The sequence below is a fragment of the Heteronotia binoei genome, chromosome 5, assembly GCF_032191835.1.
Source record: "Heteronotia binoei isolate CCM8104 ecotype False Entrance Well chromosome 5, APGP_CSIRO_Hbin_v1, whole genome shotgun sequence".
Taxonomy (NCBI): Eukaryota; Metazoa; Chordata; class Lepidosauria; order Squamata; family Gekkonidae; genus Heteronotia; species Heteronotia binoei.
In genome coordinates this window covers 21797584-21821279 of record NC_083227.1, presented here as the reverse complement: position 1 = coordinate 21821279, position 23696 = coordinate 21797584, and the positions used below count along the sequence as shown (strand labels likewise).

Genomic DNA, 23696 nt, shown 5'->3' with positions numbered 1-23696 from the left:
TAAGTGGGCAGACTCTTCTCTGGGAGAACTGGGTTTGATTCCGCACTCCTCCATTTGCAGCTGCTGGCATGGCCTTGGGTCAGCCATAGCTCTTGCAAGAGCTGTCCTTGAAAAGGCAGCTTCTGGGAGAGCTCTCTTAGCCCTACCCACATCACAGGGTGTTGGTTGTGGGGTAAGGCGATTGTGAGCTGCTCTGAGACTTTGAGGTTCAGAGTAAAGGGCGGGGTATAAATCCGATATTTTCTTCTTCTTTGACTCCAAGATTCAGAGTAAAGACCGGGATATAAATCCAATATCATCATAATTGTCACCACCACCACCACCTCCTTCTTCGCTGCAGGTCTTAAAGATACAGACCATCCTACCCCTGAGTTGTTAACCCCTTGCAGGTCTTTCTGCATGCCAATCACAAAGCCCTAAGGAAGAAAGAGTGGGCTAGAGTCCACAAAAGCTTGTGCTGAAATAATGAAGCAATTGAGACAGAGATGTAAACAATGTGGTGTTCCTTTAATATAACAAAATATGTCCAGTGGCACCTTTAAGACCACCAAAGTTTAGACCACCTAAGAAGCTACGAAAACTCTACTTTCAGCTGGTAATGTCATTTGTGGATCCTCTGGTGTTTAACCATTAAACTCTTTTGTGCGAAGTCTTTCCCACACTGAGGGCATTCGTAAGGCATCTTTCTTCCATGACTTCTTCCATGTCTCCACAAGTCATCCATCCGAGAAAAGCTTATTCCACATTCAGGGCATATGAACGAGTTCTCTCCTGTATGTCTTCTCAGATGTCTGTTCACATTTCGCTTCCATATGATGCTTTTCCCACACACCGGGCACGTGTAAGTTGTCTGTTCATGGTGGATTTTCAGACGTCTCCTTAACCTCTTTGGAGTGAAGCTTTTCCCACTCTCTCCCATATGGCCACTCTGGTTCCGCATCAGATGAGCTCCCTTGGAGACAGCCCCGAGACCTTCTGAGAGACCATGGGAATAATTCTGCCCCTGCAAGGATTTCTTCCTCTGTTCTCCTCCGGACTCACATATTTCCACTTGAATCTCAGGTGTCAACACTATGTCCCCCTGGGGCTTCTCTGGGACCCCTGGTTTATTTCCCCCACTGGAAGGATTATCCACTTGGAAACGACTTACACCTGCAGGAGTAAGAGAAAGAGAGAGAGAGAGAGAGAGAGAGAGAGAGAGAGAGAGAGAGAGAGAGAGTTTTTACATTGTTCTGGAACTTGGTGTTCCCTTTCCCCCTATGGGTTGTATCCAGCACTAAAGGTCCACTTGTGCCAGAGCACTGGCTCAAGTGGAAACACAGGGAAAAGACTGCTGCTGTAGCTGCTTGGGCTATGTCAGTGATGCCCCCTTGGTGGCTTGGGAGTCATTTGTGGCTCTTTATTTCAAATTAAAATTTTATGTAGAAGAAGAAGAATTGCAGATTTATACCCCGCCATTCTCTCTGAATCAGAGACTCAGAGCGGCTCACAATCTCCTGTATCTTCTCCCCCCACGACAGGCACCCGGTGAGGTGGGTGGGGCTGAGAGGCCTCTCACAGCAGCTGTCCTTTCAAGGACAGCTCTGCAAGAGCTATGGTTAACCCAAGGCCATGCCAGCAGGACTGGGGAATCAAATCCGGTTCTCCCAGATAAGAGTCTACACATTTCACCACTACACCAAACTGGCTCTCTGGGAGAGCTCTCTCAGTGTGTCTGTTGTGTGGGGGGGAGAAGGTAAAGGCCTATGAAAGCTTTCAATATACATTACACTAACAGCAATAAAACAAAACAATATAACAAATAACCACAAATTATAACGTTTACTGTTTTTTTTAAAGTACTCATTCCTTCTCCCAGCCATTCGAATTGTCTTCCTATCAGGGAAGCTTTTGGGTGATCTTGCATTGAACGGGGGTGGGGGTTGGAGTAGATGGCCTCTATGGATGCTTCCAAATCTATGATTCTTCCTTGATAAGCTGTTGTCAGGAATCTAGGGTTTTTTTGTGTTTTTTAAAATGTAGACCACCTAGGGAAAAAAATCTGACTTTTCCCCTAAATAAATAAATCCCAAAGATGCTAAGGACTAGAAGCTTTATGCTTTAAATAATGGAATCTCAAAACCGGGGGGGGGGGGGGGGGTTGTAGCAGGAACTCCTTTGCATATTAGGCCACACACCCCTGATGTAGCCAATCCTCCAAGAGCTTACAGGTCTCTTTGCACAGAAGGATTGGCTACATTGGTGTGCGTGTGTGGCCTAATATGCAAAGGAGTTCCTGCTATAAAAAAAAGCCCTGCTCAAAACCATCTTTTGATGCTTCTGGCACTTTGCAAAATTCATTCTGCTTTCAGCAAGAGGAGTAATAAAAGAATCTCTGTCAAGGATTTCCGGGTAAGAAGAAACAGAGGGATATGTCCGAGGCAGTGTTCCTTCTGAGCTGAGTTAGTGTGAGCTTGCTCACAGTTTTTTAGCCTCTGTCTCACACATTTTTGTCTAAGCTCAGGAAAAATGGCCCCAGAGCAAACTAATGTATGCACTAGCTCAAAGCTTTAATGCTAGTAGCTCACGAAGTAGAAACTCTGCTCACAAGACTCCACTGCTTAGAGAGAATATTGGACTGGGGGTGTGTGCTCCCCAGCCTTCTGATGGATCCCTTACCTGAATCTTGGTCTGTGAATGTCCCTTTTTCCTCCGGCAACCAGAATGACACATTTTCTTCTTTCTCCAGGTGGTTCCCACCTTTGGGAACCAAAACTGCCTCTTGAGTGCAGACAGAGAAAGAAAGAATTAATATTGGGCCTTATGGCTCCAAAATACTTAGCGATCAGCTTTTAGTTGTCCTTCAGTACAAAAATATAAGTATAAAATTACAACATGAAATTGGTTAATGTAATACCCAATCACATATCTGGCAGGTAAAAAAGCACCTGTGTCTGAAAAACATGCAGCCTTGGTATTGATGGCAACTTGCCATGCTGGCTAAACAGAACCTCCATACATAAAGTTAGTCTACCTCAAAGGACCTGTATTAGGAGGCAGCATCAGGGGAAGGCCTTAGCCTCTTTACCTTGTCTTTTGGCCCTGCAAGGCAAAGGGTTGGCCTCTCCATGGGACAAGATGCTGGACTTGATGGACGGCTGGTTCAGGTAGTCGGGGATGTGAAAGACCCCTCCCTTTAGGCCCGAGAGAGCCACTGCCATTCTGAGCATGAGAAGAAGAATGGATTTATACCCCACTTTTCTCTGCCTGAAGGAGTCTCAAAGTGGCTTACAATCTCCTTCTCTTCCTTGCCCCACAACAAGCACCTTGTGAAGCAGGTGGGGCTTAGAAAGTTCTGAGAGAACTAGGACTGGCCCAACGTCATCCAGCAGGCTTTGTGTGGAGAAGGAACAAGGGAATAGAACTCAGTTCTCCAGATTACAGTCCTCCACTCTTAACCACCGCACCACACCGGCTCTCAGTCTTACTGGTCTTGATGGCCCAAGGCTTCAGTACAAGGCAGCTTCATGTGTATATTTTTTCAAATTTGAAACAGCAGATTGGTCTCTATCTCCTCTTTCAGATTCTACATATGGAGACTTGATAGATGCTGATTTTGTTTGGACAGCATGAGCCTTGGCAGAAAAGACCCTTACCCAAAGAATCTTCTTTCCCACTGGTGTCTGGCAGGACCTGCCAAAACATGGTCCTTTGGCCTTGGTCCTGGGTCAGATGCTGCTCCGTCCTGTGCAAAGACACCCCTGTCTCCTCAAGCGTCGTCAGTGCCTGGAAAGAGAGAAATGCCCCCATCGCATTGCATGAGAGAGAACGCAAAGATGCGCTTCCTTGAACTCTTCCTTGAACTCTGAACATTAAAACAATTCCAGTCCTCGCACAAATCTTAGACCGTTTCAAGCAAGCCTCACCTTCACAGCATCCTTTGAGCCATTTAAGAATACAAGAGCATATGAGAAGCCAGTGGCCCATCCAGTCCAACACTCTGTGTCAGTGGCCAAAACCCAGGGGCCATCAGGAGGCCCACCAGCAGGGCGAGAACTCTGGAAGCCCCCCCCCCCCCCCGTGCCTCCCCAAGCACCAAGAATATAGAGCATCCTTGCCCCAAACATCTATACCTTTTGGCTAATAGGCACTTATGGACCTTTACTCCATATGTTTATTCAATCCCAATTTGAAGCTGTCCATAATTTCTGCAGCAGTTAATTCCACATATTAATGATTCTTTTTCCTTTTATCCTTTCTAAGCCTACTGCTAATTAATTTCATTGAGTGCCCACAAGTTCTTGTATTGTGAGAAAGGGAGAAAAGGACTTCTTTATCTTCTGTTTCTCATACATAATTTTGGGGTGCTCACTTCCTCGTAGTGCACCATGGATAATGCTGAGGAGCTAGAACTTCCGGCTGCCAGACAACCATAGGATCTCCTGGCCATCCTACACACAGGGAAACAACTAATCAAACAGTCCCTCTCAGAACTAAAGGGGTATAAGGGACTGCATCTGAATATGTCAAATGAATACTGAGGATGAAAACAAGTCTCAGTCCCAATACTTGTTGCAAATCTTACTGACCAATAAAATAGATATGGCTCGTGTTCAGGAGACTCCATCTTGATAATAAAAATCAAGCCCGCCACATGGCAATATTTGATGGCTATGATATTATTGGCATCACATACCATTTTACCTATGCCTGAAGCAATACTAAAAATGTGAACCTGGTATTGACCAACATCTACAATGAGATTCCATTGGTCTCCTCTCAGGCATGGGGTTAAGTTAGTTTATTGCTCTTGAGAATTAAGAAAGACAACCTTAATAATCTGTCTCTTATTTTGATGTATTTATTTATATACCGTCCCCCCCCGCCATTAAATTCAAACACATGGTGATCTGGTGACCATATATTCTTAGCTTGTTCTTGCTGTTTAACCTTTGCCTATGTCAAAACTCTGAACTGATAACTTCCATTTCAATGTATCTGAGGAAATATGCGTCCACTCCAAAGCTCATACCTTGAAGAATAGTTGTTGATCTTAAAGGTGCCACTGGACTCTATCTTTGTTCTATTGCCTCAAACCAACATGGCTGCCCACCTGCACCTGAGCTAATCACAGACAAGTGGGAGAAAGCGGGAGTGGCACTTGCCTTGCAGACTGCAGACTGGCCCACCTGGACATCACATACCTCCATCTGCCCAGCTTCAATCCTCTCCTGACTTCCAGGAGGAAGCGATGAACTGGAGCGTGGGCACCACTGGCTTCCACTGCCTGGGAAAGATGGAAGGGTGAGGGTTTAGAAAAGGAATCAGTGCATCCGTTCCTCCCTTGAAATGGAAGTGAATCAATTTATTCGTTTAAGAACATAAGAACATAAGAGAAGCTATGTTGGATCAGGCCAATGGCCCATCCAGTCCAACACTCTGTGTCACAGAGTGGCCTACACACACACACATACACACACACACACACTAATAGCCACTGATGGACCTCTACTCCATATTTTTATCTAACCCCCTCTTGAAGCTGGCTATGCTTGTAGCCGCCACCACCTCCAGTGGCAGTGAATTCCACATGTTAATCACCCTTTGGGTGAAGAAGTACCTCCTTTTATCCATTCCAACCCGACAATTTCATTGAATGCCCACGAGTTCTTGTATTGTGAGAAAGGGAGAAAAGTACTTCTTTCTCTACATTCTCCATCCCATGCATAATCTTGTAAACCTCTGTCACCCCGCAGTTGACGTTTCTCCAAGCTAAAGAGCCCCAAGAGTTTTAACCTTTCTTCATAGGGAAAGTGTTCCAAACCTGTAATCATTCTAGTTGCCCTTTTCTGCACTTTTTCCAATGCTATATATCCTTTTTGAGGTGCGGTGACCAGAACTGCACACAGTATTCCAAATGAGACCGCACCATCGATTTATACAGGGGCATTATGATACTGGCTGATTTGTTTTCAATTCCCTTCCTAATAATATCCAGCATGGCGTTGGCCTTTTTATTGCAATCGCACACTGTCTTGACATGTTCAGTGAGTTATCTACCACGACCCCAAGATCTCTCTCTTGGTCAGTCTCTGCCAGTTCACACCCCATCAACTTGTATTTGCAGCTGGGATTCTTGGCCCCAATGTGCATTACTTTGCACTTGGCCACATTGAACTGCATCTGCCACGTTGACGCCCACTCACCCAGCCTCAACAGATCCCTTTGGAGTTCCTCACAATCCTCTCTGGTTCTTACCACCCTGAACAATTTAGTGTCATCCGCAAACTTGGCCACTTCACTGCTCACTCTCAACTCCAAATCATTTATGAACAAGTTAAAGAGCATGGGACCCAGTACTGAACCCTGCGGCACCCCACTGCTTACCGTCCTCCACTGCGAAGACTGCCCATTTATACTCACTCTCTGTATCCTATTAATTAGCCAGTTTTTGATCCACAAGAGGACCTGTCCTTTTACTTCATGACTCTCGAGCTTACTAAGGAGCCTTTGATAAGGAACTTTTATCAAAAGCTTTCTGGAAGTCAAGGTAAACAATATCTATCGGGTCTCCTTTGTCCACATGTTTGTTCACCCCCTCAAAGAAATGTAACAAGTTAGTGAGGCAAGATCTTCCCTTGCAGAACCCATGCTGAGTCTTCCTCAGGAGATCCACAAGTTCAACTTTGAGTTCTTTCAGAACTCTTGGATGTATGCCATCCGGACCTGGTGACTTATTAGATTTTAATTCGTCCATCAGTTGTAGGACCTCCTCTCTTGTCACCTCCACCTGGCTCAGGTCTTTCAACACCCCTTCCAATATAAGTGGTTCCGGAGCAGGCAAACACTTCTCATCTTCCACAGTGAAGACGGAGGCAAAAAATTCATTTAGCTTCTCAGCCATTTCCCTATCCTCCTTCAGTAATCCTTTGACTCCTTGGTCATCCAAGGGCTCCACTGCCTCCCTGGCTGGTTTCCTGCTTCTAATATATTTTAAGAAATTTTTATTGTTGGTCTTTATGTTTTTTGCAATATGCTCCTCATAGTCCCTTTTTGCCTGCCTGATCACAGTCTTGCATTTGATTTGCCATAGCCTGTGTTCCCTTTTATTAATTTCACTTGGACTAGCTTTGCACCGCTTAAAGGAGTCCTTCTTACCTTTTACAGCTTCCATTACTTTGTTTGTTAACCATGCAGGCCTTCTCTTATACCTGTTTGTACCTTTCCTAACTTGTGGAATATATTTTATCTGAGCTTCTAGGATTGTGTTTTTAAGTAGCCTCCAAGCTTCCCCAAGGGTTTTGACTGTATTTACCTTTCCTTTCAGTTTCCTCTTCACATGCCTCCTCATCTCAGAGAATTTGCCCCTTTTAAAGTTAAATGTGGTTGTGCTGGTCTTTTGGGGCAACTCCCTATTTATACAAATAGTGAAATCAATAACGTTATGGTCACTGCTCCCAAGCGGTGCGATCACTTTTACATCTCTCACCAGGTCTTGGGCATTACTTAGGACCAAATCCAGGATTGCCCCACCCCTGGTAGGTTCTGTGACCATCTGCTCCATAGCACAGTCATTGAGAGCATCTAGAAACTCAGTCTCTTTCTCTCGACCAGAACACATATTGACCCAATCAATCTGCGGGTAGTTAAAATCACCTATGATGACACAGTTTTTTCGTCTAGCCACCATCTTTAAGCCTTCCATCATATTATAGTCGTCCTCTGTCTTTTCATTTGGTGGGCGATAACAAACTCCCATAGTTAAATCGCCTTTTGGGCCCTCTATTTCAACTCAAAACATTTCTATAAGGGAATCTAATTCTCTGACCACACTCTTACTGGACCATATGCCCTCTCTGACATACAGAGCCACCCCACCTCCAACCCTTCCCTCCCTATCCTTCCGGTATAACTTATATCCAGGAATCACCGTATCCCACTGATTCTCCTCATTCCACCAAGTTTCTGAAATTCCCACAATGTCTATGTTTTCTCCCAACCCTAAACATTCCAACTCACCAATTTTACTTCGAAGACTTCTAGCATTTGCGTACAAACATCTATAATTTCTTAGGCAAGCTAGGCCCGCCACCTTCCTCCTGCCGCCTCGAGACTCTGGTTCAAGTTTTGCAAAATCTGGACAGTTCAGATGGGAATCCCCCAAGCCAGAGCTGATCACCATAAGTGGCACCTTAAAGACTACCAGAATCTATTATTAACTCTCTGTCAGGCTCTGGGGATCTACCTCTACATGGATCCAGAGCTTTTTTTTGTAGCAGGAACTCCTTTATGTAATAGGCCACACACCCCCTGATGTAGCCAATCCTCCAAGAGCTTACAGGGCTCTTCATACAGGGTCTATTGTAAGCTCCAGGAGAATTGGCTACATCGGGGAGGGGGGGCTTGCAGTGTTCCCTCTAAGCTGAGTTGGCATGAGCTAGCTCACAGATTTTTAGCCTCCAGCTCACACATTTTTGTTTTAGCTCAGGAAGGATGACCCTAGAGCACAATAAGTTATGCAGCAGCTCACAACTTTAATACCAGCAGGTCCCAATCACAAAGTAGAATTTTTGCTCACAAGACTCTGAAGCTATTAACTCTCTGTGAGGCTCTATGGGGATTCACCTCCACCTTGATCCAGTAGCTCACAAAGTAGAATTTTTGTTCACAAGACACTGAAGTTTAGAGGGAACACTGGTGGCCTGATATGCAAAGGAGTTCCATCTCTATGAGGCTGCGTGGCCTTTCATAACACAGACAGGCATGGCGGATCCAAGTGTAGACCAGGCAAGTTCAAACAAGTTGAAATAGCTATCGAAGGCATTAAAGAGGAGCATATAAAACACAATTTTGATTTTTAAAATAATATGTTGATAACTACTTTTATATATGCGGGCCCTGCGGGACTTTGAACAGTTCCGCAGGGCCTGCAAGACCATCCTGTTCCAGACAGCCTTCACCAGCTGAAACTACTAAACTACCAGTAAACTTGCCAGTGATTGTAGCACAAAGTATTAATGTTTTTAGAATTTTAACGGATTTTAATTAACTGTAATTATTTGTTATTTATTGTATATTGTAGGTATTGAGTTTTTGCTGTTAGCCGCCCTGAGGCGCTTTGGTCGGGGAGGGCGGGATACAAATAAAATGTGACTGACTGACTGATCATTGGTTTCCTTTGTAGTCCTATGTATTTTAGTTTATGCACGTCATAAACATTATTCACCAGAATCACAAAGGCACCCATGGCACAAAAAGGGTCTGGGACCCCTGCAAGAGATCCTGGTTAATGCCACCCAAGGAAGTCCAGGGTCAGCACACAGGGGCAGGCTATGGCAAACCCTTTTTAGGTGGATGGCAGCCCACAGGATAATAGCACAAAGTGGGAAATAAGCAGAATGTTAAACATTACATTTTTGGTATCTTGCGCTATAGCAAATAGCCATGGCAGAAAAATCGACATATCAATCAAAGGTAAAGCCAGAATGTCACACTTTTTAAAAACATGGCATGATTTTATCATATAGACAAATCAAAGAGGCACTCAACGCTTAGCCAAGACCCTCCTTATATTAATTGGGGGGGGGGGGGGCTAAGTATGAAGCAAAGAAAAATTCATAGGAAAATAACAATCCTTCAGGCCATCAATACTCTCTCTCTCTCAGTAATACCTGTAAATAAATTTCCAAAATGTGCTGAATATTAAGCTCTCTGTCAATACTTTGATTAAACAATATTTCTTTGCAAGGCTTTTTTTGTTAAAAAAAGCCCACCAGGAACTTATTAGCATATTAAGCCACACCCCCGATGCTACAATTGTTTCATAGGAACTCATTTGCATATTAGGCCACACCCCCTGACACCAAGCCAGTCAGAACTACATTCCTGTGCCTTCCTGCAAAAAAAAAAAGCCCTGTTTTTTTGTATTCTGTGTATTTTTCTTATCTTTTTGTGTTGGTAATCTAGAAGGCTTCTTTCTGTGTTTGCTTTTGTCTCATTTGTAGAGTGCTGGTTATTCCTCCCCCCTCCTAATATTTTTTTTAAATCCACAGTGTAATGCCTCTTGCCTTGAAAACCCCATGTGTGGAGGGGGAGTGGGGCTTGCCATGCATTTAAATGCAGATCTGAATCTCTTTAGATGCAAAGGAAGAATGCTAGAAATCTATTCATGTGGGGAGGAAAACATTTGTAGAAAAAGGAAGCTGCTAAAGAGAGGAGGCAAACTCTTTGAAAAACACTTAGTGGAAAAATCTGTTTTAGAAACTGTAATGATTTAAACCACACATTTCTTCACACCTGCCCAAGAGCCCAGCCTTTACGCCTGAGCCATCCCTCCAACCCAAATAACCCGGAGCCCTGAACTAGGCAGGGCGTCTTTACCTGGCAATTGGGTCTCCACCTGCTCAGCTTCCTTGTTGCTCCGCACCTCAGCAGGATCGAAGAGGGTCTCTTGTAAATCCCGGCAGCCCAAGTGGGTCCCCTGAAAAAAGAAAGACCAGTTCCTGAGAGGGGTTGCTGTGCTAGTCTCCTGCAATAAAATTAAACGCGAGTCCAAGTAGAGTTACCCATCTCCAGGTGGGGCCTGGAGTTCTCCCTGAATAACACACTCCTCAGCCCCATTTTCTGTCGCTTAAACTCAAAGGAGTTTAGGTGCTCCTGATGTACACTTTATGCATCTGATGAAGCAAGTCTGCACTGATAAAATGCTTCTGCTGGAATACATTTCATTGGCCTCTAAAGGTGTTGTGACTCCCATGATGTTTCTCAGGTAGGGTTGCCAATCCCCAGGTGGGAGCAGGGGATCCCCCCCCCCCGGGTTGGAGGCCCTTCCCCCCTTCAGGGTCATCAGAAAGTGGGGGGAGGGAAATGTCTGCTGGGATTTATTCCCATAGGAAATAATGGAGAATTGATCTGCGGGTATCTGGTGCTATGGGAGGGCTGTTTTTTTTTAATTAGAGGCAGGGCTTTTTTTGAGCAGGAACGCTCAAAATGTGAAACAATGGTGAGGTCAGAGGGTGTGGCCTAATATGCAAATGAATTCCTGCTGGGCCTTTTCTACATAAAAAGCCCTGGTTAGAGGCATCAAATTTTCTGTATAGCAACCCGTGCCTGTCCCCAAAATACTCCCCAAGTTTCAAAAAGTTTGAACCAAGGGGTCCAATTCTATGAGCCCCAAAAGAAGGTGCCCCTATCCTTCATTATTTCCAATGGAAGGAAAGCATTTAAAAGGTGTGCGGTCCCTTTAAATGTGATGGCCAGAACTCCCTTTGGAGTTCAATTATGCTTGTCACAATTATGCTTGTCACAGGAGCCTTGCTCCTGGCTCTACCCCCAAAGTCTCCTGGCTCCACCCCAAAGTCCCCAGATATTTCTTGAATTGGACTTGGCAACCCTAGTCATCCCTGCTTAACTTCCAAGATCTGACAAGATCAGGCTTGCCTGGACTACCCGGGTCAGGGCCCAATTTTATCTATTTTTAACTGAATATGTACATGATAGGACTGTCGATCTACGGGTAGAGGCTGGAGATTTCCCACTATTACAACCAATGCTCCCTCTAAGCCATGGTGTCTTGTGAGCAAAAATTCTACTTTGTGAGCTACTGGCATTAAAGTTGTGAGCTACTACATAAATTAGTTTGCTCTGGGGCCATTTTTCCTGAGCTGGGACAAAAATGTGTGAGCCAGAGGCTAAAAAACTGTGAGCTAGCTCACGCTAACTCAGCTTAGAGGGAACGCTGATCACAACTGCTCTTGTTAGTTCCCCTGGAGAAAATGGCCACTTTGGAAGAAGGTGAATTCTGTGGCCTTACACACCCCATTGAAGTCCCATCCCTTCCCTTCCCACATCCTGCCCTGTTCAGGCTCCACCCACAAAATCTCCATGTATTTCCCAACCTGGAGCTGACAACTCTAGCGCATGATGCCAACAACTCTTTCTACAATCTGCATCGGGTTGGAATTACTGCCAATTAAATACCGCTACTTCACCTGCCATTTCCTTGGCTTGGCTGCTCTTGGCTGGCTCAACAGGAAATCCTCCACCAGGGCCGTGGCTTGGGTGCAGTTGTCAGGACAGCCGGCCCTGATCCAGCTCTGCAGCTCCGGAGGCAGGATGGCCAGGAACTGCTCCAGGATCAGCAGCTCCAGGATCTGCTCCTTCGAGTGCCTCTCCGGCCTCAGCCACTGGCGGCAAAGCTCCCGTAGCTGGCTGTAAATATGGCGGGGGTCTTCCACCTCCTGGTATCGGAACTGCCGGAAGTGCTGGCGCAGGGTTTCCATGCGGTTGGCTTCCCCGCGCAAGATGGCTGCCTTAACTTTCCCATAATCCTCTCTGTCTGTGGCCTCTAGGCTGCCGAATGCTTTCTGGGCTTCTCCACTGAGAGCTGGCAGGAGCCGGGCTGCCCACACTTCCCGGGGCCACTGGCAGGCTAGGGCCACTTGCTCGAAGGAGGCCAGGAAGGCCTTGGTGTCCTCCCAGGGGCCGGGCTCCTTCCTCCACCCCATCTGAGGGGAATCCAGGCCCTTTAAGAAATCCTGTCCTTGGGCTCCCCAGCGCTGGTGCAGCCCCTTGCAGGGCTCCTCTCTGCCCTCTGTCCATGCTCTCCATCCAGGCCGTTCTTCCACCACATGTTCAAGTGGCACGATCCAAATAGTTTCTGCTGCTCCTCGGTTGGGGGCTGCAAAGTTGTGCTCCATAACCTTCCTCCCTTGCCTCTGAAATCCAGAACTGAAGAGCAAACCAAAATCCGGCTGGCAGGCAGGGATTCCAGGAAGAAAAGTTTTGTGCTCCAACTTGTGCTCTTCTTATGAACGCCAGGGAAGGCCCAATTCTGCTTCTGGGGATGGTATTATAATCCTCCAGGTGGAAGAATTACCCAGTTGATGAGTTTGACTGGGGAGACAAAAGAGCGGTGATTGTCAAAAGCTGCCAATAGTCCAAGGCCATCCCCCAGGGGTGTTTCTAGCTGCAAGGAGGGAAGCTTTTTCCTGAGCAAAAGAGAAACATAGTGCAAAAGGGGGAGGGGCACCTCAATTCAATAAGAAGAGCATTTGGTTGTGATTCCTGTGCCAACAGACAGCCAGGGTTGCCAGCTGCTGGTTGGGAAAGTCTGTGAAGATTTAAGGATGGAGTCTGAGAAGGGCAGAGTTTGGGGTGCGAGGGAGTCCAGCGGTGCTGTGATGCCTTAAGAATCCAACCTCTAGAGCTGCCCTTTTGTCCCAGGGGCCCCAGTTTTGCATCCCATTTCCACCCCCAAACCTCCAGAAGTTTCTAACCTAGTTCTGGCACAAACACAAACACACACGCACCTAGGGTTACCGAATCCAATTCAAGAAATATCTGGGGACTTTGGGGGTGGAGCCAGGAGACTTTGGGGGTGGAGCCAGGAGCAAGGTTGTGACAAGCATAATTGAACTCCAAGGGAGTTCTGGCCATCACATTTAAAGGGACAGCACACCTTTTTAAATGTCTTCCTTCCATAGGAAATAATGAACAATAGGGGCACCTTCTTTTGGGGCTCATAGAATTGGACCCCCTGGTCCAATCGTTTTGAAACTTGGGGGGAATTTTGGGGAGAGGCACTAGGTCATATACTGAAAATTTGGTGCCTCTACCTCAAAACACAGCCCCTCCAGAGCCCCCGATACCTCCAGATCAATTCCCCATTATACCCTATGAGAATCGATCTTCAGATAGGGAATAATGAAGTGCCCAGCAGACATTTCCCTCCCCCGCCCCTTTCTGGCTACTCTGAAGCTAGGGATTGGCGTCTCTACTCACGAGTTGCTGCCAACTTCTTTAAAGTAACACAGACACACCATCCCAAGAAGATGCCTTTCCAATCGAAGGCTGAAGCCTCCGGAGGTGAAAAGTCACATGGTGGCTTTGGGGGCGGGGCTTTCCCCCTCCCCCCCTTGACCAGCTGACTGGGGCGGGAAGGAGCCTGGGAAAGCGGAAGGCTGGGACCTGGGGATTGGCAAGCCTACACACACCTGTTTACACACTCGCAGTGGCCTGGGGGATCTGGCAACTCTAGCAACTGACCTGTGTACTCCACACAGACATCAGCTGTAATTCCAGGAAGACACCTGGAGGTTAGCATTGAATATCTTTCCTTCCCTCAGAGCAAGGTTTGGGTCCCATGGCACCTTTAGACCAACACAGTTTTATTTTGGGTATAAGCTTTTGTGTGCATGCGTTCGTCTTCAGCTTAGAAGTGTGTGTGCACATGAAAGCTTATACCCAAAATTAAAACCTGTTGTTCTTAAAGGTGCCACTGAACTCCAACTTTGTTCCATTGCTTCAGACCACCAGGGCTACCCACCGGAATCTTTCCTTCCCGTAGAGCGTGGAAACTGAACAAGAAGCATTTGTAGTTTCAGTGAGAAGACTGAGTAAGGTCCAGGATAGGGTGTCAGCTCTGGGTTGGGAAATTCCTGGAGATTTAGGGATAAAGGGTGGGTTTGGGGAGGGTGTTTAGCTGGGTATAAGGTCATAGACTCCACTGTCCAAAGCAGCCCTTTTCTCCATGGGAACAGACCACAGTCCGGAGATCAGTTGTAATTCTGGGTGAACTCCAGGCCTTTCCTGGAGGCTGGCAACCCTTACCCAGGGTTGCCAGGTCCAGTTCAAGAAATATCTGGGGTCTCTGCGGGGGGGCCAAGCCAGGAGATTTTGGGGTGGAGCCAGGAGCAAGGTTGTGACAAGCATAAATGAATGCCAAAGGGAGTTCTGGCCATCAGATTTGAAGGGACCACACTCCTTTTAAATGCCTTCCCTCCATTGGAAATAATGAAGGAAAGGGGCACCTTCTTTGGGGGCTCATAGGAGTGGACCCCCTTGTCCAATCTTTTTGAAACTTGGAAGGTGTTTTGAGGAGAGGCATCGGATGCTATGCTGCAAATTTGAGGCCTCCGCCTCAAAAAGCAGCCTCACATATCAATTCTCCATTATACCCTATGGGAATTGGATCCCCTGCCCCCACCTGGGGATTGGCAACCCTAATCTCTGTGAGAAAGAATGTCTGCAGCCAAGAGGCCTAGCCAGGGTTTTTACACAGACACTCTTTGCAAAGAACAAAATTTCTTTATATACTCAGAGTGCGGAAAGACCTCAAGAGTGTGGAGAGACCCTTTACATACCAAGAGTGTGGAAAAACCATTCAGCAACACCGCAGAATCGACACTGCAGAAAAACACATCGTTGCTCAGATTGTGGTGAGAGCTTCTCTCAGAAACGACGAGACCTTCTTTGATATATCAGAAGTCACACAGCAGTGAAGCCAGATCAATACCCCTCAAATGTTTCCACAATGTTGGTTTAATGCGTATCAGAGGAAGGGGCATCTGTGGTAGAGCCTCCGCTTGTGCCATGATCCTGGGCCTAGTGAGGCCCAGAGAAGCCTGCCTAGGAGCTACTACAGATAGCCTACATCTCCACACAAACATCAGCTGCAATCAGGGTTTATTGTGTAGAAAAATCCCTTCTGTCCTTCTGATTGGGTGGCAAGGTTCTGGAGGGAAATTAGCCCAGAGAGGGGTGGGACCTGAGAGGAAAATATAAAAGGGCCAAGCACAGGTAGGGTGTGTTCTTTCCTGAAGAGGCTGCTGGCAGGGAGGTTCTCTCTCTGGAAGGCTGAGCTGGAGGCAGGCTGTAGTCTAGAGCAGGGGTGTCAAACTCATTTGTTATGAGGGTTGCCAAGTCCAATTCAAGAAATATCTGGGGACTTTGGGGGTGGAGCCAGGAGACATTTGGGGTGGAGCCAAGATCAAGGCTGTGACAAGCATAATTGAACAACAAAGGGAGTTCTGGCAATCACATTTAAAGGGACGGCACACCTTTTCAATTCCTTACATAGGAAATCATGAAGGATAGGGGCACCTTCTTTTGGGGCTCATAGAATTGGACCCCCTGGTCCAATATTTTTGAAACTTGGTGGGTATTTTGGGGAGAGGCACTAGATGCTATACTGAAAATTTGGTGCCTCTACCACAAAAAACAGGCCCCTCCCCCAGAGCCCCAGATACCCGCGGATCAATTCCCCATGATTTTCTATGGGAATAAATCCCCCTAGGGAATAATAGAGTTCCCAGCAGACATTTCCCTCCCCTCCCCCCGCTTTCTGACGACCCTGAAGCGGGAGGAGGACCTCCAAACCGGGGGATCCCCTGCCCCCACCTGGGGATTGGCAACCCTATTTGTTATGAAGGCCAGATCTGACATAAATGAGACCTTGTTGGGCCGAGCCATGTTGGGCCAGGCCATGTGTGTACTTATTTAAGATTAGGCAGCAGAGATTTAAACTTTATAAAGTAAAACATGCTTTAAGTTCTTTTAAAACTTATACAAGGGCACACAATCTATACAGGGGCATCATTAGCATTTGTTGGTCTTAAAGGTACTTTCTTGTATCTCTCCCATGAGATCCAGGAAACTGGGCAAAGGAAGCTCTGCCTCTTTCCTTCCTTCCCCAGGGGACCAGGAGGAGGAGAAGCCTTAGGCAATAGAAAGAAGAGAGGCTTGGCTCAGTAGCTAGGCTGTGCAATTGAGAGAGCCCTCCCATGCAGACCCCTACCAGAGTGGTGGCAGCCAGTAGAAGGCCCTCCTAAGCCCCTGCAGTGTCACAGCTTGGCATGCAGAAGGTTATTCCTGCTCCAAGTCCCTTCTTGAAATTGTCTATGCCTATAGCCACCATCACTTCCTGCGGCAGTGAGTTCCATGTGAAAATTACTCTTTGGGTTAAAAATATTTCCTTTTATCTGTTCTAAGTCTACTTCTCATTCATTTCACTGAGCACTCATGAGTTCTTGTATTGTGAGAAAAGGACAAAAGCATTACTTTACCTTCTCTGTTCCATGTATAATTTTGTAAACCTCAGTCGTGTCACCCCTCAATAGTAGTTTCTCCAAGCTAAAGAGCCCTAACTTCTTTAACCTTTCTTCATAGAGAAGATGTTCCATCCTCTTAATCATTTCTGTTGCCCTTTTCTGCACATTTTCAAATGCTGTACTATCTTTTTTTAAGGGGCAGTGACCTATTAATGTAGAAAGACAGTAGGATGTCCTCATAATTGTGGCAGAATATATAAAAGCAGGAACAGCATGGACAAGTGGCTAAGAGAAAAAAAATGTATATATCATCGTTAAGGTAGCATGACACCCTATAAAACTGCAAGGTGTTGAGAACATCAGAAGACCCTTGCTGGATCAGACCTATGGTCCATCTAGACCACCATCCTGTCTCACAGAGGGGTCAGCCAATTCCTTTGGAGGGCCAACAACAGAACATAAGTTCAGAACAGACTATGAAAGGCATATGAAAGGGGAAAGGTCACTAGTTTACTTATTTTAAGTGGTTTGGAAAACACAGAGTAGTTTAACAAACACCCATGCTAGAGACTCCATGGATAGAGGCAGTCTACCTGTGAATACTACTACATCCATTTGAGATAAAAACAAACCTTCGTCCCTTTGAGATATCTCCTTTGGCCCTTGCTTTTTAGGCACCAGGGAAGGCAATAAAAGTATGCCCTGCTGTGAAAAGGCAACGCAAGACAACAGTGAACTAATCCAGAAAAGCATTTTGGATTTTTTATTATTCTGCATATACCTTACTCAGTTTGGCTGCGGGCAGAACTCCTTTCCTCAGCTCATTTTCCCTGCAAAAAAACCCCTTAAAGTGAGTCTCCCCAAAGATTTCAAAATATAAACATGAACCCAGAGGGGGAGGGGGGGATTAAAATATATCAAAATTCAAGTAACAGAAAAACAGCCAAAACGCATAACACAACTTGTGACACACGTAACGGGATAACATCAGGAGGGGAGGGGGAGCACCTGAGAGTTTCTCTGCTTTTTGATCGGGTCTGCCAATATTCTTGAAATGTAAGAAACACATGGTGCAGACGCATGGTTTCTCTGCCCTTTGGATTGTCAGGTTATATATAAATTGACTACTGGAGATTTTCTGTAGAAAAGAGAACTTTGATGGTCTAAAAGCTTTGTTGATGCCCTATATGGATTTTGTGATAGCTACCCAGTGTACCCCTGTGAGTTTTCCCCATACTTGGCTCAGCCTTGAGTTTCCTGCTGTGTATGAACCCACTGATGTGCAATCAAATACTGCTCCCACCGTCAAGAGTATCGTTAATCTTTCTCTACGAATTCTCTAACGACACAACAATGCATCCCATCCAAAGAAATTTCTCTCACACTTGGGACACCTGAATTATTTATATAAGTCTCTCTGGAGCATCTACTTGAGGCAGCTTTATTTATTCAGCTCATTTGAACAGTTTTTCGCGTGTGAGTTCTTTGGTGAGTCACCAAATGTTCTCTCCGCATGAAACCTTTCCCACACTCCAAACACTGGAACGGTCTCTCCCCGGTATGGATTCTCTCGTGTCTCGTTAACTCTCCTTTCGTAGTGAAGGATCTCTCGCACGAAGGGCATTGGTAGGGTTTCTCTCCGGTATGGATTCTCTGGTGAGTGGTAAGGGCTGCGTTAGAAATGAAAAGCTTCCCGCACACGAGGCACTCATGCGCTCTCTCTCCTGTATGAAGCTTCTGATGCTTCCCCAAGGTCGTTCGGTGTCTGAACCACTTCCCACAATGAGAACACTCGTAGGGTCTGCCTTCTGTATGGAGGCCTCGATGGTTCTCTAGTGATATCCTGCAACTGAAGCGCCTCCCGCAGTCGGGGCACTGATAAGGCCTCTCTCCCATGTGGTTACTCTGATGTCCAGCCATGCTATCTGTTTTCCTGTACTCAGAGATTTCGTATCTCTTCTCACTTATTTGGATTCTCTGATGTTTATCCAGGCATCCTGTCTGCTGGAAGCTTTCTCCCAACGTGGGGTATTCCAAGGGCTTCTCGCCAGGACGGATCAGGACAATTCCTGGCTTGTAGCGATACTTTCTCCCGTACTTGGAAAACAAGGGCTTCTTTCTCCCTCGGTGGATGGGACTAATTTTGTTTATGCTTTCGGCGTGCTGGCTGAATTCATTCTCTCGCCCTACTGATTTCTTCTCCTCTGGCCAACTGGACTCCCATCTCTGCTTGTGAATATCGTATCTTCCCAGAATATTCCAGTGAGTTACTTCCAGTGTCGCCTCTTGTGTTTCCTCTGGGCCTGCCTCTTCCATTTGCAAGTCCTCCTTTTTAATCTGATTTTTAATCTGATTTATCCTTTTATCACCTGCAGAGACATATAGAGGAATACTGTTTGTCTTTTGGGGATGCCCCCCTCCCCTTTTTCTGTTTTCAAAATTCGTGTAACTTTTATATTGGTCTTCCCAGGGGTGGAATTCTAGCAGAAGCTCCTTTGCATATTAGGCCACACACCCCGATGTAACCAATCCTCCAAGAGCTTACAAGGCTCTTTTTTGTAAGCTCTTGGAGGATTGGCTACATCAGGGGTGTGTGGCCTAATATGCAAAGGAGCTCCTGCTAGAATTCCACCACTGGGTCTTCCCTCCTGATATAACTGGCTAAGAACATCTTGTGCCTCCTTGTCCCGATCATCACATCACTCTTACATCGGGGGCTCCATCTATGGTGACATGATGGTGCTGTCCACGTGATGGGGGGAGGGTTCCCCCCCCCATTGCTGCTGCAGCAGCTGTTGATACAGGGCAGCACAAATGGGGCTTCCATGTGGCACGTTTTTCCACATTTCCCTTGCCCAGTCCCCTGCATTGGCCATTGTTACCCCCACCAAAGGGCTTTGACTGCTTGCTTTAAATAATTAAACCTGATAACATCACGTTATATCAGGGGTGGTAAAACTGTGGCTCTTTCACACATATTACGTGGCTCTTGAAGCCCGCACTGTCCCGTCAGCGGGCTTGGAGAAGGCATTTCTCTCTTTTAAATCACTTCTCCAAGCCAAGCCGGCCAGCAGCTTAGAGAATGCATTTAAAGTTGCTTTCTTTCCACCTCTCCCTCCCTCCTGCCTTCTATTTTTTCCTGCTCTCAAACATCTGATGTTTATTCTAGGTGGCTCTTATGTTAAGCACGTTTGCCCACCCCTGTGTTACATCATTACAAGTGAGGAACCCACAATGACTTGCAAGGGGCATCTCATTTCCCCTCTACCACTATTATCTATTTCCCTCCCTTAAAAGCCCCCACAGCCTCTCCCCTTTTCCTGCTTCTTTGTCTTCTTCCCACCCCTCTGCCTGCATCTTTTCTGCATTCCCTTCCCCCAGACATTTGTTCCCAGGGAGCTTCTGGTAGAATTGCTAGGTGCCAGTCACCAAGCTGGGTCCAGCTGTGTGGTGTCAATAAGGCCAGGCCCAGCTGCATGGTGGGGATCCTGCAAAAACTTGCATAGGGGGCCCTTCACTTTCTTTTGTATTGCTCTCCCCACACTGTTTCCTCTTTCCCTCCTCCTGGCAACTCGCATATCCACACCTTTCCCTCACCCCAGAGCACACTAATTTATGCAGTCGCTCACAACTTTAAGGCCAGTAGCTCACAAAGTAGAATTTTTGCTCACAAGACTCTGCAGCTTAGAGGGAACATTGCTTCCTTCTCTTCCCACCCACTTACCTTTTATCTGTCCCCTCCATCTTCAGCTTATTTGCCTAATTTTTAACTAGCCTTCCCAGTGGGAAGTTCCCACCCACCTAACTTTTATCTGTCTCCCTCCATCTTCAGCTGTATTTAATTTTTATTTACCACACTTATAACTGACCTGCAGCTTACATTGTTCTCCTCTCTTTCCTTTTATCCTCCCAGCAACCCTGTGAAGCAGGTTAGGCTGAGAGCACATGACCAGTCCAAGCGAGCAGTACGGCAGGGTGAGAATTCAACCTGGGTCTCCCAGATCAGTTTTGAAACTCTAACCATTGCACCACACTGGCTTCCATAGGGAGGCTGCTGTTGAGCAGTAGCAAGCAGCTGGGCCTGGCTACATTATGCACACTGGGTGTCTAAAAACAAACTGTGACATGTATCAAACGCCAAGGAATTGCTGAGAATCTAAATCTGAAGCCCCCTTGGTGCCTAAGTCCCAGGTCAAAAAGCAGTCCTACTTTCCCTATCCGGCCTTAGTTGAATCAAATATTTCTGGAAGGAAAAAGATAGAAGGGTTGATCTCTGGCTCTCCTGGGAGATTTCCTTCCCAAAGTGAAAGAACAGCCTCTTACCCAAATCTTGGCCTAGGAGTCTCTCTGTTTTCTCTGGGACCTGGACAAACATCATTTCCGTTTTTCCTGGGAGGGAGGAAAGGTCAGGTCTGGGAACTAAAAGCCTCTCTTAAGGGAAGGAAGGAAGAAGTGGCAGGAGGAGAGAGACAGAAAAAGAGAGAGAGAGCGCACAGAGAATTATTTCCACTGCCTCGGGACAGAAAAATATTTACAAATATTTAACTTCATTGGTTGATTTCTAACCGGAAAAAAATCAAATGGAGTGATGCATATCATGTCCAAAACAGAACCGTTCCGGAGGGTGTTTGTTAATAAAGGAACTGAATTGCTTTGCGTCTCTACAAAAAGGACAGACATGAAAGTGCAATTGTGTGGAAGGGTACTGTTTTGAAAGGTGCTGAAATCTTCATTGCCCAAGCAAGATTTTGGCCAGTCTCTTCCTCCTTCATGCCGTGTTGCTTATCAGAGGCAGGGGTGGAATTCTAGCAGGAGCTGCTTTGCATATTAGGCCACCTACCCCTGATGTAGCCAATCCCCCAAGAGCTTACAAAAAAGAGACTTGAGAGCTCCAGGAGGATTGGCTACATCAGGGGTGTGTGGCCTAATATGCAAAGGAGCTCCTGCTAGAATTCTACCCCTGATCAAAGGTATTCTCTTTGTCTCATTTTTCTCTGTGACATTCACTCCAATGGCTTCAATGCTTTTTGAAATCCAGGATCCTGCATCTGTTTAACTAATTTTATTTCATTGTTTTTTTAATTTTGCAGCACAGCTGGGTTGCATTATTTATTGTATGTACTATGTTTTTTGCATGGTTCTTACAAACTCTGTAATGATAAGGCTGCGATAAGGAAGAAGGCTGTTAATAATAGGTGCTTTTGGAGGCCTTTAATTCACAGAGTTGTCGTGAGTTGAAAGTGACTGGATGGCATAGTCAAAAGGAAAGAAACAGGGTTTGAAGAACAAGCTTTTCACATGGAGTATGCCTGCCTTTCGCATACATGTTTGTGAAGCTGCTTCTTCTATAGTTAAGCAGGGTAAAAAAACCCATGTAAAATACATTATAAAGGCAATTACTTTGGGTGATCTTTCCGTGCTAGCCCCAAGTGGAAAGGTTCCTTACCTGAAGACTCTACATCCCCACCATCTCCCAGCAGGACTTGCCAGAACATGGTCTTTTGGCTGGGTTGAATCAGAGCCTGCTCAGCCATGGTCAATGATCTATCTGTCTTCTTGAGAGCCATCATTCCCTAGAAAGACAAAAACACCAACCCCAAGAGAGATCTGATTGTATGAGAAGCAATGTGACTGCACTGTAGAGCCATTACCAATCCACTCATAAGAACATAAGAGAATCCATGTTGGATCAGACCAATGGCCCACTCAGTCCAACACTCTGTGTCACAGTGTGGCCAAAATCCAGGTGCCATCAGGAGGTCCACCAGTGGGGCTAGTATTCCAGGAGTCCTCCCACTGTTGTCCCCCAAGTGCCAAGAATACAAAGCATCACTGCCCCAGACAGAGTGTTCCATCTATACCTTGTGGCTAAGAGCCACTCATGGACCTCTGGCCCATATATTTATCCAATCCCCTCATACTTAGGGTGGAGTTACAGATATCCTGGGCACAGATTTAAAAAATCAGGGCTACTTTGATAACCAGGGATGATCAGAGCAAAGGCTTGCCTGCCTGTCTCAAATGGACCCTTGGACTTGCATGTTGCAGGAAAAAGACCCCTTGAAGATCACATACCTCAGTCTTCCGTGGGTCCACTATTTCCTGATTTTCAGAAGGAAGCCGTGAACTGCAGTAACTTTGCCATTTCGTTTCCCTGCCTGGGAGTAATCGAAGGAAGACATTAGAAGGTGAAACATAGCCTGTCCCTTCATCCTTGGGTGTTCAGCTGCAAAGGAAAAGAGTTTTCCTGCGCTCTTTAACAGTAACATACAAAGTCAGAGGGAATTTGACAGGTGTGATGGACAGTAAATGGTTAAGGCTTTAACCAGGTCTGAGAAGCTTGAGTGACAGGGGATTCAAATGGAATTCTTCAGTTGAGAGTGTCAGTTGGGAGTTGACAGTTGACAGCTGACTGTGAGAGAGTCAAGGAGACTGTGAGAGGATCAAGAAAAAGACCATAGATTTATATCCCGTCCTTCTCTCTGAATCAGAGTCTCAGAGCAGCTTACAATCTTCTTTATCTTCTTCCCCCACAACAGACACCCTGTGAAGTGGGTGGGGTTGAGAGAGCTCTCACAGAAGCTGCCCTTTCAAGGACAATTCTGCAAGAGCTATGGCTGACCCAAGGCTATTCCAGCAGCTGCAAGTGGAAAAGTGGGGAATCAAACTCGGTTCTCCCACTACACCAAACTGGCTCTCAAGTAGGATCCTGAGGTAGGGAAATGTGTTACGTAGCCAATCCCTAACAAGTCTGAGGGAAACAGCTTCTAAAATACAGGAGTGATCCCTAGCCAGTGAATATGGAAGGAAACTGGAATGTGTCTGCCTTCACAAACTTTAATGTCTGTGAAACTAAGAAGCTTATGCTTGTTTATGTAAGAAGAAAAG

At 46.1% G+C, this 23696-nt stretch overlaps 2 protein-coding genes across 2 annotated transcripts in view; both read right to left on the bottom strand.

Moving 5' to 3' along the window:
* Window positions 1-486: 486 nt before the first annotated feature.
* On the bottom strand, window positions 487-13894 carry LOC132571190 (zinc finger protein 174-like). Its single transcript, XM_060237886.1, has 7 exons — window positions 13762-13894; window positions 11970-12873; window positions 10360-10459; window positions 5184-5266; window positions 3636-3765; window positions 2659-2760; window positions 487-1152 (listed from the first exon to the last, which is right to left on the bottom strand). The coding sequence occupies exons 2-7, from the start codon at window positions 12675-12677 to the stop codon at window positions 602-604; spliced, it is 1674 nt and encodes a 557-aa protein (XP_060093869.1). The 5' UTR covers window positions 12678-12873; window positions 13762-13894; the 3' UTR covers window positions 487-601.
* Window positions 13895-17548: 3654 nt separating this feature from the next.
* LOC132571154 (uncharacterized) overlaps window positions 17549-23696 on the bottom strand; it is a 42766-nt gene continuing 36618 nt past the window's right edge. Inside the window, exons 11-14 of the mRNA XM_060237830.1 lie at window positions 22884-22966; window positions 22255-22381; window positions 21132-21239; window positions 17549-19177 (exon numbers count right to left, since the gene is read on the bottom strand). Coding sequence (XP_060093813.1) covers window positions 18258-19177; window positions 21132-21239; window positions 22255-22381; window positions 22884-22966 — 1238 coding nt within the window. The 3' untranslated portion in view covers window positions 17549-18257. The remainder of the gene's footprint in view (window positions 19178-21131; window positions 21240-22254; window positions 22382-22883; window positions 22967-23696) is intronic.

Excerpts from the sequence above, each read along its gene's own strand:
- LOC132571190 (XM_060237886.1), bottom strand. The coding sequence starts at position 12,677 with ATGGAGCACAACTTTGCAGCCCCCAACCGAGGAGCAGCAGAAACTATT. Across the intron at positions 10,460-11,969 it reads CCAAGCCAAGGAAATGGCAG|GGGACCCACTTGGGCTGCCG; the intron begins GTGAAGTAGCGG and ends TTCTTTTTTCAG. Across the intron at positions 2,761-3,635 it reads TGGGAAAGAAGATTCTTTGG|AGGCAGTTTTGGTTCCCAAA; the intron begins GTAAGGGTCTTT and ends TCTGCACTCAAG.